The 13,187-nt window shown below is 41.5% G+C and overlaps 1 protein-coding gene across 5 annotated transcripts in view; it reads left to right on the forward strand.

The window, feature by feature from the left end:
- Positions 1–13,187, forward strand: part of CDC42BPA (CDC42 binding protein kinase alpha) — a 329,580-nt gene that overhangs the window by 293,567 nt on the left and 22,826 nt on the right. For all 5 annotated transcript variants that reach the window (XM_026658201.1, XM_026658197.1, XM_029912986.1 and 2 more), the window contains 4 exons: positions 828–890; positions 1,654–2,247; positions 8,363–8,460; positions 9,844–9,928. In XM_026658201.1, the coding sequence (XP_026513986.1) occupies positions 828–890; positions 1,654–2,247; positions 8,363–8,460; positions 9,844–9,928 (840 nt within the window). The remainder of the gene's footprint in view (positions 1–827; positions 891–1,653; positions 2,248–8,362; positions 8,461–9,843; positions 9,929–13,187) is intronic.

Consider the following 13,187-nt stretch of genomic DNA (forward strand, 5'->3'; position numbering starts at 1 on the left):
GGTATGAAATAAATAGGATGCAATTAATAAGGCCAAATGCAAAGTACTACACCTAAGAAGGAATAATCAGTTGCACAAATACAAAATGGAAAATGACTGCCTAGGAAGGAGAACTGCAAATTAAATATGAGAAAACAATGTAACAATGTAAAACTGTTGCAAAAAAAAGTATTAGCAGGCTGTAATAGCAGAAGTGTTGTTAGCAAGACACAAGAAGTAATTCTTCCGCTCTACTCAGCATTGATAAGGCCCCAGCTGGAGTACTGTGTCCAGTTCTGGACACCACCCTTTGGGAAAGATGTGGACAAATTAGAGAAAGTCTAAGAGGAGAACAACAAAAAATATTAAAGGTCTAGAAAACATGACCTACAAGGAAAAGTTGAAAAAATAATTTGTTTAGTCTGGAGAAAAGCAGACTGAGGGGGAACATGATCACAGTCTTCAAATACGTAAACGGTTGTTATAAAGAGGGAGGTGTTTTCCTTATCCATAGGATAGGACAAGAAGCAATGGGCTTAAATTGCAGCAAGGGAGATTTAGGTTAGATATCAGGAAAAACTTCCTAACTATAAGGGTGGTTAAGCACTGGAACAAATTACCTAGGGAGGTTGTGGAATCTCCAACACTGGAGGTTTTTAAAAACAGGTTAGACCAACACCTGTCAGCTAATACTAGATAATACTTAGTTCTGCCCCAGTGCAGGGGACTGGACGAGATGATTTCTTGGGGTCCCTTCTAGTCCTAGAATGTTATGATTTTCTATAAGTGACCAAAGAGAAATGCCTCATCTTTTTTTATTTGTTTTTTTTTTTTTTTTACTATCGTAGATCATGAAAGAATAGCTCTGGGCAATGAAGAAGGGTTGTTTGTTGTGCATGTCACCAAAGATGGTAAGATATAATGAATTGTACTAATTATACTAATGTTCAGTTTGAATAGTCAGAAAAATGACTCTAAACTTTGTTCTCTTTCAATATCTTCTAGTTCCAGTTTTCTAAGTTTACAGTTCCAAAGTTGATTTTAATAACTGCCAACTGTGTAGCTTCCACATGGGAGCTGATAACCAAGCTGTTCTGTGTTGTTTCTGCCTCTGGCATCATTGCCGGTAATAAAGATTCTGCTATTGAAATGTAGCTTTTTTGCTCTATTTGCAAGATTTTGTTGCATTAAGCAGAATGGTCTTTGCAGATATAACAGAAATAAAAATTTGTAAATTCTGTAAAGTAAGTAAACCCACCACAATGGTGCAGATCTGCTTGTTGAGTAAATATTTTTTACGTAGTCACTTTTCTGACTATAGGCACTCTTTAAATTAACGGTTTTCACATGGAATTTGCTTTCATCGATTTGCAAGAAAAATCCACTTCTCCCTCACATAGCTGTTGAGAGGAAGAGCAGCATATTTGACTGAGATCACTACTCAGGTCCTCAAGCAGAGGAAGGGGAAAATCAGGACCTAGTATTTCTAATATAAAAACAAGTGGAAAAATGGTCTTATTTGTGTTGTAATTTTGAGACAGTGTTTATATGTCCTAAGAAAGAAGCAGTAAAGGGTTTTCTTTGCTATTCCCCTTTAAATTAACCACTTTTGAAATAATTTTTTTAACCAGAATGCATTTTAAGATAGGTTTACTTCAGGTTTTTGTTTTGTAGAGATTATTCGTGTTGGTGACAATAAGAAAGTTCATCAGATTGAGCTCATCCCTAATGAACAGCTCATTGCAGTGATCTCAGGACGAAACCGTCATGTACGGCTTTTCCCTATGGCAGCCCTGGATGGAAGAGAGACGGAGTTTTATAAGCTGGCGGAGACAAAAGGCTGCCAGACCATAGTTTCTGGACAGGTACGCCATGGAGCCCTTACTTGCCTATGTGTGGCTATGAAAAGACAGGTCCTGTGTTATGAACTGAATCAGAGCAAGACGCGTCACAAAAAGATGAAGGAGATCCAAGTCCTGGGAAATGTCCAGTGGATGTCGGTCTTCAGTGAGCGGCTCTGTGTGGGTTACCAGTCAGGATTCCTAAAATATCCCATGCATGGAGAAGGGAACCCATACAGTTTGCTCCACCCAGATGACCACACCCTATCATTTATTGCACAGCAGCCAACTGATGCCATCTGCGCAGTCGAAATCTCAAATAAAGAATATCTGCTGTGTTTTAGCAGCGTTGGGGTTTATGTTGACTGTCAGGGCCGAAGATCTAGACAACAGGAATTGATGTGGCCTGCAACACCATCCTCTTGCTGTAAGTGTCTCTGTGTATTAATGTCATGTTTGTGTGTGTATACAATTATCAGTTACTACCGTTTGTATTTGAACTGCATGCGCAGTGTCCCAGGTGCACTCGCAGGGGGACACTTTATGAATGTATTACCTAAAATTGTGCCTGAGTCTCAAAATCTATTCAGAGGGCCTAGTTTTACACTTGTATAACTGACTTATGCTGCTGTTAATGAGAGAACAATAGAGACTCAGGATTTTCAAACTTGAATACCTAAAATCATCTAAATAAGTAGCCTAATATTCAGAGTATTTGAGAGCTGTCTACTCCTTCTGAGGTTCATGGGCTTTTCGTGCATTCAACACTTCTAAAAAATGTCACTTTTATTTAGGAGCCTAAATTTAGGCCTCCAAAAGTGAACATTTTGGTCAACATCTGGAGCTGTCAGGGCCATTCAGTTCTGGTTGTTTGGTTTATACCTGTCTCTAATATTGTTGCTGCTTTTCACTCCTTTCCTCCATCATCTCCATTTTCTCCTCTTTCTCCCCACCCAACTCCTCTTCTCTTCCCCTTCTCCCTCCAAAAAAAAAAAGAAAAGAAAAGAATTCTGGCAAACAGGTGGTATTGACCATACATGCCATGAGTTTAAGAAAAAATCATCTTCCTTATCAAAACATGCCAAGATTTCATATTCCAATAAGTTCTCTCTTAAATATTTATTGGACATTTTTCAAGGACATGACTTTCAGTCTACAAGAGTAAAAAAAACAAAATAAAACCCTATCATACTTTTCGTATGCCTTTTAAAAGACTGTCTGAATTCATTTTAAAATTAGTTTAAAATATACAGACGTCCTAACATTTTCCAGTTAATAAGCCTGGTATTATATTTCCAATTGGATTTTGTTGGGTTTTTATATATATATATATAATTGAAATTCTTTCTTTGCTGTGAAAGCAGCATACTCAGCCTCCGAGAAAGAAGGAGGGTTTCACATTGCATGAGTGTAGCCCTTTTTGGCTGTTGAAGGAGAAGCATTGATAGGATCCAAAGGGAAACTTGTCAGCTATTTCTCATTCAAAAGGATGGTGGCCTTAAAAATGAATGTGTCAAAACAAGGAGAAATGTGCACTGCCTATGCAAAGGATTGAGATTTTCACTAATAGACCACTAGTTCAAAGACTACCCAACCTGGTCATTACTATTTTTAAGACTTTTTGGTTGCCTATGTGAAGCAAGTTGATGTTCTAATTCCAATTCCTAATGAATGTACATCCAGTCTCAGAAACCACTATCACAATCATCACAAATTGAAACCTTCAATAGTAAATTCAGCAGAAAGGCCAAATCTTGTTGATATGGATCACCATTAGATTTAGTCCCAGCAAAACTAAGGGTACGTCAACAGTACGAAATTAATTCAAACTTATTTTATTCGAATTTTCGGAAGCGATTTTATACATTCGGTGTTGTGTGTCCCCACTAAAGCTTGTGAATTCAGCGGAGTGCGTCCACAGTACCGAGGCTAGCATCGAATGTCGGAGCGGTGCACTGTGGGAAGCTATCCCACAATTCCCACAGTCTCTGCTGCCCACTGGAATTGTGGGTTAAGCTCCCAGTGCATGATGGGGCAAAAACATTCTCACGGGTTTCTGGGTGTGTGCCGTCACTCGCTCCTTCCTCCGTGAAAGCTACGGCAGACGCCATACTACCAGCAGACGGTGCAGCGTGGTCCACCGCCTGTCTCCTGGTACTGTGAATCCACCTCGCATGTCCTCTCATCTTTCTCTCTACTCTTTCATCTAACCATTTCCCGCCTTTTTTCGGCTACCTTGAACTGAGCCGCACAGCTTCTGCCGCTTTTTCCAGGTTGTCGCTCATGGGCTCCCGTGGAAGCTACAGAAGGCAACAATTCCCCACCATTTTTCGGCCATCGTGAACAGAGCCACACAGCTTCCGCCACAAACTCTGCTCTCCCGCTCTTGCAGCTCTAACGAGCTTCCTGACTCCATGAAAGCTACAGAAGACAACTGCCTTTTATCGGCCATCTTGAACCGAACAGCTCGTTTCGCGCCCTTTTACCAGGATTACCCGTGCAGGCGCCATAGTGTGGCAAGCATGGAGCCCGCTCAGATCTCCACTGCAGTTTTTACCATTGTAAATACCTCACGCATTAACCAGCAGTATGTGTAGTACCTGCAAAACGGGGCGAGGAAGCGACGATAACGCAATTACTATACTGATGAGGACATGGACACAGACGTTCCTAGAAGCACGGCATGTGGCGATTGGGAGATCATGGTGGCATTGGGCCAGGTTCATGTCGTGGAACGCCGATTCTGGGCCCAGGAAACAAGCACAGACTGGTGGGACCGCATAGTATTGCAGGTCTGGGATGATTCCCAGTGGCTGCGAAACTTTCGTATGCGTAGGGCCACTTTCATGGAACTTTGTGACTTGCTGTCCCCTGCCCTGAAGCGCAGAGACACCAAATGAGAGCAGCCCTCACAGTTGAGAAGCGAGTGGCATAGCACTGTGGAAGCTTGCAACGCCCGACAGCTACCAGTCAGTCGGGAATCAGTTTGGAGTGGGCAAATCTACTGTGGGGGCTGCAGTGCTGCAAGTAGCCAACGCAATCATTGACCAGCAGCTATCAAGGATAGTGACTCTGGGAACTGTGCAGACCATTGTGGATGGCTTTAATGTGCTGGGTTCCCTAACTGTGGCAGGGCGCTAGACGGAACGCATATCCCTATCTTGGCCCCAGCACACCAGGGCGGCCAGTACATAAACCGCAAGGGGTACTTTTCCATGGTCCTCAAGCACTGGTGGATCACAAGGGACGTTTCACCTACATCAACGTGGGATGGCCAGGAAAGGTGCATGACGCTCGCATCTTCAGGAACTCTGCTCTGTTTGAACTGCTGCAGGAAGGGACTTACTTCCCAGACCAGAAAATTACTGTTGGGGAAGTTGAAATACCTATAGTTATCCTTGGGGACCCAGCCTACTCCTTAATGCCATGGCTCATGAAGCCGTACACAGGCACCCTGGACAGTAGTAAGGAGCAGTTCAACTATAGGCTGAGCAAGTGCAGATGGTGGTAGAATGTGCTCTTGGTCGTTTGAAAGTGCGCTGGTGCAGTTTACTGACTCGGTTAGATCTCAGCACAACCAATATTCCAATTGTAATTGCTGCTTGTTGTGTGCTCCACAATATCTGTGGAGACGTTTATGGCAGGGTGGGAGGTTGAGGCAACTCGCCTGGCAGCCAATTTCGCACAGCCAGACAACGGAGCGATTAGAAGAGCACAGCAGGGCGCGCTGCGCATCAGAGAAGCTTTGAAAGCCAGTTTCATGACTGGCCAGGGTGTGACAGTTGTGTTTGTTTCTCTTGAAGTTACCCGCCCCCTATATATATATGAAAGGAAATAAAGTCTAAATTGTTTAAAAACTGTTCTTTATTATTTGTTGCACAACACATTGAGAGAAATCAGAAGGCAGACTGGAGGGGGGGGGTTGGGTTAGTGGGGTGGAGGAGGAGGGAAGGACAAGTCGAGAAACCAAATCAAAAGTTCACATATGCCAGCTTTCTGCTGCTTGGGCGATCCTCTGGGGTTGAGTGTGTGGGTCCCTGTATCGTCCCCCCTCGTGTTCTTAGGCGTCTGGGTGAGGAGGCTATGGAACTTGGGGAGGAGGGAGGGCGGTTATACAGGGGCTGCAGCGGCAGTCTGTGGTCTTGCTGCCTTTCCCGCATTAGATCCACCATACAGCGGAGCATGTCAGTTTGCTCCCCCATGAGCTTGATCATAGCGTCCTACCTGCTCTCATCGCGCGCGTCCCTCCTCTCTTCGTGTTCCTGTAATGCTTTACGGGACTCCGCAATTGTTTGCCTCCACGCATTCAGCTGGGCCTTATCAGTACGGGAGGACTGCATGAGCTCAGCGAACATGTCTTCCCGAGTTCGTTTTTTCCACCTTCTAATCTGGACCAGCCTCTGGGATGGAGTAGATAGGGGCCCCGTTGAAACATTTGCACCTGTGGGAGGAGAAAAAGGGACTGTAGTATTTTAAAATATACATTTCGGAGAACAAAGGGGACACTTTGGTATGAGTAAGCCATCACACACAGCCGGGCAACAGAATTCAGCTTGCAGGCAGCCTAGGGGCACGCGGGGTTCTGCTTCTTCTACATTCATTTCAATGTTTTCAAACTGCTGGGACCCCTTTCCCACAGCAAACAATGCCTGGTGGGTTTGCCATAAAGGAGAGCCTGCAGGCTCTCTGGGATGATCACTTCACACAACACCCAACCTCCCCCCCCGCATCCACCGCGTGGCTCCGATGAGGCTCTGAGCAGGGATGAGCCCTTTAAACTATACGCGTGGCTGGGTTTCCCCACCGCCCCCCACCGCGTGGCTCCGATCAGGCTCTTACTCACCAGAAGTACCTTCTCCAGGATCATGGTCTGGGAGCCCGCATTGGGAGTGGGGGGAGGCTATTGGCTTCAGCGTTAAGCATAATTCCTGGCTAGGGGGGAAAACAGATTCCCCACTTGCCGCCTATGCACTGTCCTCTTCATCCTCCAATGACTCTTCCTCCTCGCTCCGTGCAACTCCCCCCTTGCAGGTGTCCACGGACAGTGGTGGGGTAGTGGTGGCGTCACCCCCCCCATAATTGCATGGAGCTCACGGTAGAAGCAGAATGTATGGGGCTGTGACCCAGAGCGCCCGTTTGCCTCCCTGGCTTTTTGGTATGCTTGCCTGAGCGCCTTGATTTTTGTACGACACTGCTCTGTGTCCCTGGAGTAGCCTCTTTCCGTCATGGCCCTGAAGACTTTAGCGTACGTATTTGCATTCCTTTTTTTGGAACGTAGCTCTGCCATAACAGACTCGTCTCCCCAACATGCGATGAGATCCAGTACCTCCAGTTCGGACCATGCTGGAGCTCGTCTGCGAATCCGGGACTGCATGATCTCTTGTGATGGTGGACTCTGCATGGTCACCTGTGATGGTGCACTGTGCTGACGGTCACCTGTGCTGATGGTGACCAAACAGGAAATGAAATTCAAAAGTTCCCGAGGCTTTTCCTGCCCACCTGGCTAGTGCATCGGAGTTGAGTGTGTTGTCCAGAGCGGTCACAAGGGAGCATTCTGGGATAGCTCCTGGAGGCCAAGAACGTCAAATTGTGTCCACAATACCTTTAACCTGGGATTGCGATCTCGATTTAAGCGTTACTCCACTTGCCGAGGTGGAGTACAGAAATCGGATTAAAGAGCCCTTTAAATCGAAAAAGCCCGTTTGGTCATGTGGACGGAATCTTTTTTTTTTTTCGAATTAACTTGGCTAATTCCGAAATAACAGACTAGTGTAGACCAGGCCTAAGTTGAGACACACTAGAGAGGCAGTGCACTATTTCTTCTATGCTGTATCTGATCTGTGGATGAATGGAGGACTTAACTCTCTAGAGCTGTCAATCTTGCACATTTCACCAGCACTAAATTCTAGAAATCATTAAAATCTAGAAAATAGGAAATGAAAATCAAAACCAGGGGAAATGTGACAACTGTCTTCTCAGTTCCTGGTTCTAATTGCTGCTCAGTATAGAGTTCCAGAAATGAACAGCCTGGTTTCAAAATCCAGTAACGGTCACTGTGTACTTGTCTACCACATCATTTCATTTACAAAACCTATGCTCTTAAAAGCAAGGAAATGAATAATTAAGAGTTCCATAAAAAGAGAGAGAGAAACATTAAACAAAAATTAATTTTTCAAATCAAAATAATATTTAATGATTTATAACTCAAAATAGTTTGTTTCTGCAGAGTCTTAAGAAAATTAATCATTCTCCTTTGCCTTCAAAGTAAATCTTACGGCAGTTTTGAGGTCAATCAGACTTTCTAAGCACATGTTATAGGGCAGCTAAAATACAGTTTTGTGATGAAAGTCAGTTGCATCCTTAACAATAGAGAAGGCTTCTGCTTTTCCAGAATTGGAAGCTAGCCCAGTGTTCTCAGAAGTATCAGTAATACTTGGAGTATATTTCATTGAATGCAGTTAAACTATCCTTAAGAAATTCTATGCTATGAATCCTGTGTTGGCTAAATGCATATGACAGTGTATTCAATCCTTCCCTCTCAGGTTACAATGCACCATACCTCTCAGTATACAGTGAAAATGCGGTCGATATCTTTGATGTGAACTCCATGGAATGGATTCAGACTATTCCACTCAAAAAGGTAACTAGCCTTGGGCAGCAAAGCAGTTTGGCCAGGCTATGATACTCCTAACAAATGTGTATAAAAAGTTGATAGCAGCTGGGATATGGGACATCATTAAAGAATATACTTGAACTGAAAGGAGCTGCTAATAGAAAGATTAATGTGCACCTTAACCTGCTGTCTGCTTTGGCTACAATTTCATCATTGCAGATAAATGAGTGGTGAATCAATACCCAGGAAAGTCTTTTGCATTTGTTGGTTTTATTATAGAATATTAATGTCATAGAAACTGATTATTTCTGTGTTATTGCCATAACCTGATAGATGTTACAGATCGAAAAGATCTGAACAAGTCTTGCCCCGCTTGGAATTTCAGGATGTTATAATCAGCTATGGTTAGAAACACTTTGGTGGGACCAGCACAAATACTACTAGAGCTAAAATGCTTTTTGGAGCACTGGTCCTACATCAGTGATAAGGAGGACATATTTTTGTTGCAAAAATACAACATAACACAGCAAAGAAAATATTTTTGCTGGGAGAAAACTGTCATTTCATTACTAAACACTATATTTTTCTGCATTCAAATGTTCAAGAGTTGAAAACTGTTTGTCACACATTGGGCTTGATTGACCAGTGTGTTACTCCAGTTTTAAGCAGCCAAAACATTTCATTCCTGCTTATCAAGGTGAAATTTATAATCTTTGATTACTGGCAAACACAGAATGGTAGTGTAACAAATGAAGCCACTTTTCAGCAAGATGGGAGCTGCTGCATGTGGGAGACTCAAAGATGGTGATTTGATAAAGATTTTATTTTTGAATAGAATATACAGTCTAAATATAGTGAGAAATGGTTTTCATCTTTTGAAATGTGAAACTGCAAAAATCTGTGTCGTGACACTGCCACACAATATCATCAAGTTGCAAAAGCATCATCAAGACATGATGCTAATGCCCTGACAGAGGTGTGTCTTAGTGCTCTCTATGCTTAAGGTCTGAAAAAAACTAGACTCATTGCAGAACCATATGTTTGAATCCTGGGACTTTAGTCCTCCATCATTTGGTTAAATAAATTGTTTTATGCAATTTACTGTGGGCAAGTTACTTAGATAAAGCCTTAAAAACCAGGATTGTTTCTGTATTGGGTGATCATTAAAGATGCATTGTCATTCCTCACAAGAGCAGAGATTTCCCATGCACCATTGGCCAACATTTCTTTTATGCTACTGTTGTGCCATATACTCTGCACCAGTTGGCTCCCCACAGTCCACCTCTGAGATGGCTGTATCTCAGTAATGCTTGTTTTATACAGTTTGTAATGCTCTATGGGATCTTTCAAGATGAGAGGCACTATATAAATATGATTTATTATTAAGATATTTGTTTTCAATTGTTTCAGGTACGACCATTGAATACAGAAGGATCACTAAACCTTTTAGGACTGGAGACAATTAGATTAATATATTTCAAAAATAAGATGGCAGGTAAGTAAGAGAGAGCAGATTTTACTACTGCTATTGCTTCTTTTGAAATAGCACCTTGCAAGTGTGACCTGGATATTTGAGTTGTGGATTATTATATTTCAAACCCATCTGTATTTATTGACTTGGAAGCAAACCAGGCACTGAGACACCACAATGATTTGGAGAGGTATAAAAGCCTACTTTAGTTAGGTTGAACCTTTTCTCTTTTCAAACTTGCAATGAAGAGTATGATTTTTTTTTAACTTAACTTTAAAGAGATTAGAAAATAGAGGTTAGAGCCCACCAAAAGACCAGGTTTATCACCTTAAATATTTGGAAAATCCATGATTACGTTTTTACCTCAAAATTTGGTTCTTCTATATTGGTGTGTTTAGATCACAATGCCACGATCCTAGCTATGGTCTTTAATTTATTGGTGATAAAGTAAGAGGATTAGAGCAACTAAAAAACTGTTAAAATCCAAAATCCATTCCCTCCAAAAAATGATTTCTAAAAATACAATAGGGAAAATTTAGGCTTCCACAAGGTTCTCTCTAATTCTGGCTTAAAATCATTTTTACACATATCCAACCTCCACCCCAAAAACAGTACCCTGCGACTCAGAACCTATTAGTGTCAGAAAGCAGTGCAGAACCATTCTTCATAACATACTGACAAAGGCCATCTGCATTTGTGTGCCAAAGAGTTGGCTTTGAAATATTGACAATGTCTTATGCTTCTTTATAGCACGTTGCTATGAGATGTTTTTGTGTTTCTTTCTTCAGTAAAAATGATCAGCTAAAATATAAGTTTCAGACACATTTTTTGTTGTTATTTTTACTTTAAAGTACTTTTACTGTTGGTGTGTGAGGATTTTTTCTAATTTTCTTCTTATTGGAACATTAATAGAATGTGACAAATGCTACATTAATAGTAACAATAGTTACAATAGCATCATAATCAGATTTTACAGTTAAATATATCAAATGGATCCATGGAGAGAAAAGAGAGTAACTAGTTTAAGTAAATAATTTTACTGTTGTGAGTATAAAAATATAAATGCACAAGAGGCGGAATAAACAGAATGATTGCAATGGTATGTAAGTTTATAACTGTACACCCAAAAAGCCACCAGTGGCCTCTAAAAGTTTAAACTAACAGTAATATAATTATCTAGAGAGAGAGTTAAGTATCTATTGAGATCCAGTTATTGGCAAGCAAATTACTCTAAGTGGGATAGAAGTGGTAGAGAGGAACAATACGTGAGAGTATGTACAGAGAATCTGCAGATCTAAATGAGGGTTGGGAATTAGATAAGGAGCTAAACTACCCCATAGAGAAGTGAGCAAAACAGGTTTTTTGCTCCTCTACACACCTCAGCGTATTCCAAAAAAGGCTGCCAAGCAGCATGTATTCTGCAAGTTTATCTCCTTTAAGTTTTGTAATTTTTTTCATTACTAGTATAGACCAGGCTTTATAAAACCAGCCATTAATCTTCAGGAAAGAAGGAGTTATATGCAAAGTTACATGCAAAACCTAGTATGGCAGTGCGCAGTGGTGTTGGATGAATTCATGCATAGTACGTGTCTGTAGGCTCCATACATTCAAAACCAAAAAAGCAGTTTTAGCTTTGTTTGAAAGTGAGGTTCCTGTTATTGGGTTAACATTGCTAAAGATCTAATCCCAAAGAGTTGATTGTAGGAAACAACCTTGGTTTTAGTGATCATATTCTGTTTAAATGGAAGGATAAACAAAAAATAGACCTGCAACGAGGGTCCTTAATTTCAAAGGGCAAACCTTACAAAATTAATGTAAATGGACTGGACTGAAGAACTCAAGGATCTTAAGGTGGAGGAGGCTTGGAGTTACTTTAAGTCAAAGTTGCAGAAGCTATCTGAAGCCTGCATTCCAAGCAAGGGGAAAAATTCATAGGGAAGGATTGCAGACCAAGCTGGATGAGCAAGCATCTCAAACAGGTTATTAAGAGAAAGCAGAAAGCCTACCAGGAATGGAGGATGGGAGGGATCAGCAAGGAAAGCTACCTCTTGGAGGTCAGAAAGTATAGGGATAAAGTGAGAGCTGCCAAAAGCCAAATAGAGTTGGACCTTGCAAAGGAAATTAAAACCAACAGTAAAAGGTTCTATAGCAATATATATAAAAAGAAAACAAGGAAAGAAGTGGAACTGCTAAGTACTGAGGATGGGGTGCAGATTAAAGATAATCTAGGTATGGCCCAACACCTAAACAAATACTTTGCCTTGATTTTTAATAAGGGTAATGAAGAGCTTATGGGTAGTGGCAGGGTGGCTAATGGGAACAAGAATATGGAAGTAGAAATTAGCACATCCGAGGTGGAAGTCAAACTAAACATCTTAATGGGACTAAATCGGGGGGTGGGAGGGGCTGGATAATTTCTATCCAAGAATATTAAGGGAACTGGCACATAAAATTGCAAGCCCAAGACCAAGGATATTTAATAACTCTGTAAACTCAGGGGTCATACCCTATGACTGGAGAATTGCTAATATAGTACCTATGTTTAAGAAAGGGGAAAAAGTGATGCAGGAAACTACAGGCCTGTTAGCTTGACCTCAATTGTATGCAAAGTCTTGGAACAAATTTTGAAAGAGAAAGTAGTTAAGGACATAGAGGTAAATGGTAACTGGGATAAAGTACAACATGGTTTTACAAAAGATAGATTGTGCCAGAAAAACCTGATCTCTTTCTTTGACATAACTGATTTTTTAGACAAAGGAAATGCAGTAGATCTAATCTACGTCGATTTCAGTAAAGCATCTGATACAGTTCCACTTGGGAAATTAAGAGTTAAATTGGAGAAGATGGGGATTAATATGAGAATTGAAATGTGGATAAAGGAGCTGGTTAAAAGGGAGACTACAGTGGGTCATATTGAAAGGTGAACTGTCAGGTTGGAGGGAGCTTACTGATGGAGTTCCTCAGGGATCGGTTTTGGGACCAATCTTATTTAACATTTTTATTACTGACGTTGGCACAAAAAGTGAGAGTGTGCTAATAAAATTTGCAGATGACACAAAGTTGGGCGGTACTGCCAATGCTGAGGAGGACCAGAATATCGTACAAGAGATCTAGATGACCTTGAATACTGGAGTAATAGAAATGGGATGAAATTAATAGTGCAAAGTGTAAGGAGACTAACTGAGGGACTAACAACAAGAATTTTTACTATAAACTAGGAATTATCAGAAGAAAGTGACAGAGGAGGAGAAAGACCTGGGTGTATTTGTTCATCACAGGATGA

Source organism: Terrapene carolina, unplaced genomic scaffold (assembly GCF_002925995.2).
Source record: "Terrapene carolina triunguis isolate 2854851 unplaced genomic scaffold, T_m_triunguis-2.0 Scaffold406, whole genome shotgun sequence".
Classification (NCBI taxonomy): Eukaryota; Metazoa; Chordata; order Testudines; family Emydidae; genus Terrapene; species Terrapene triunguis.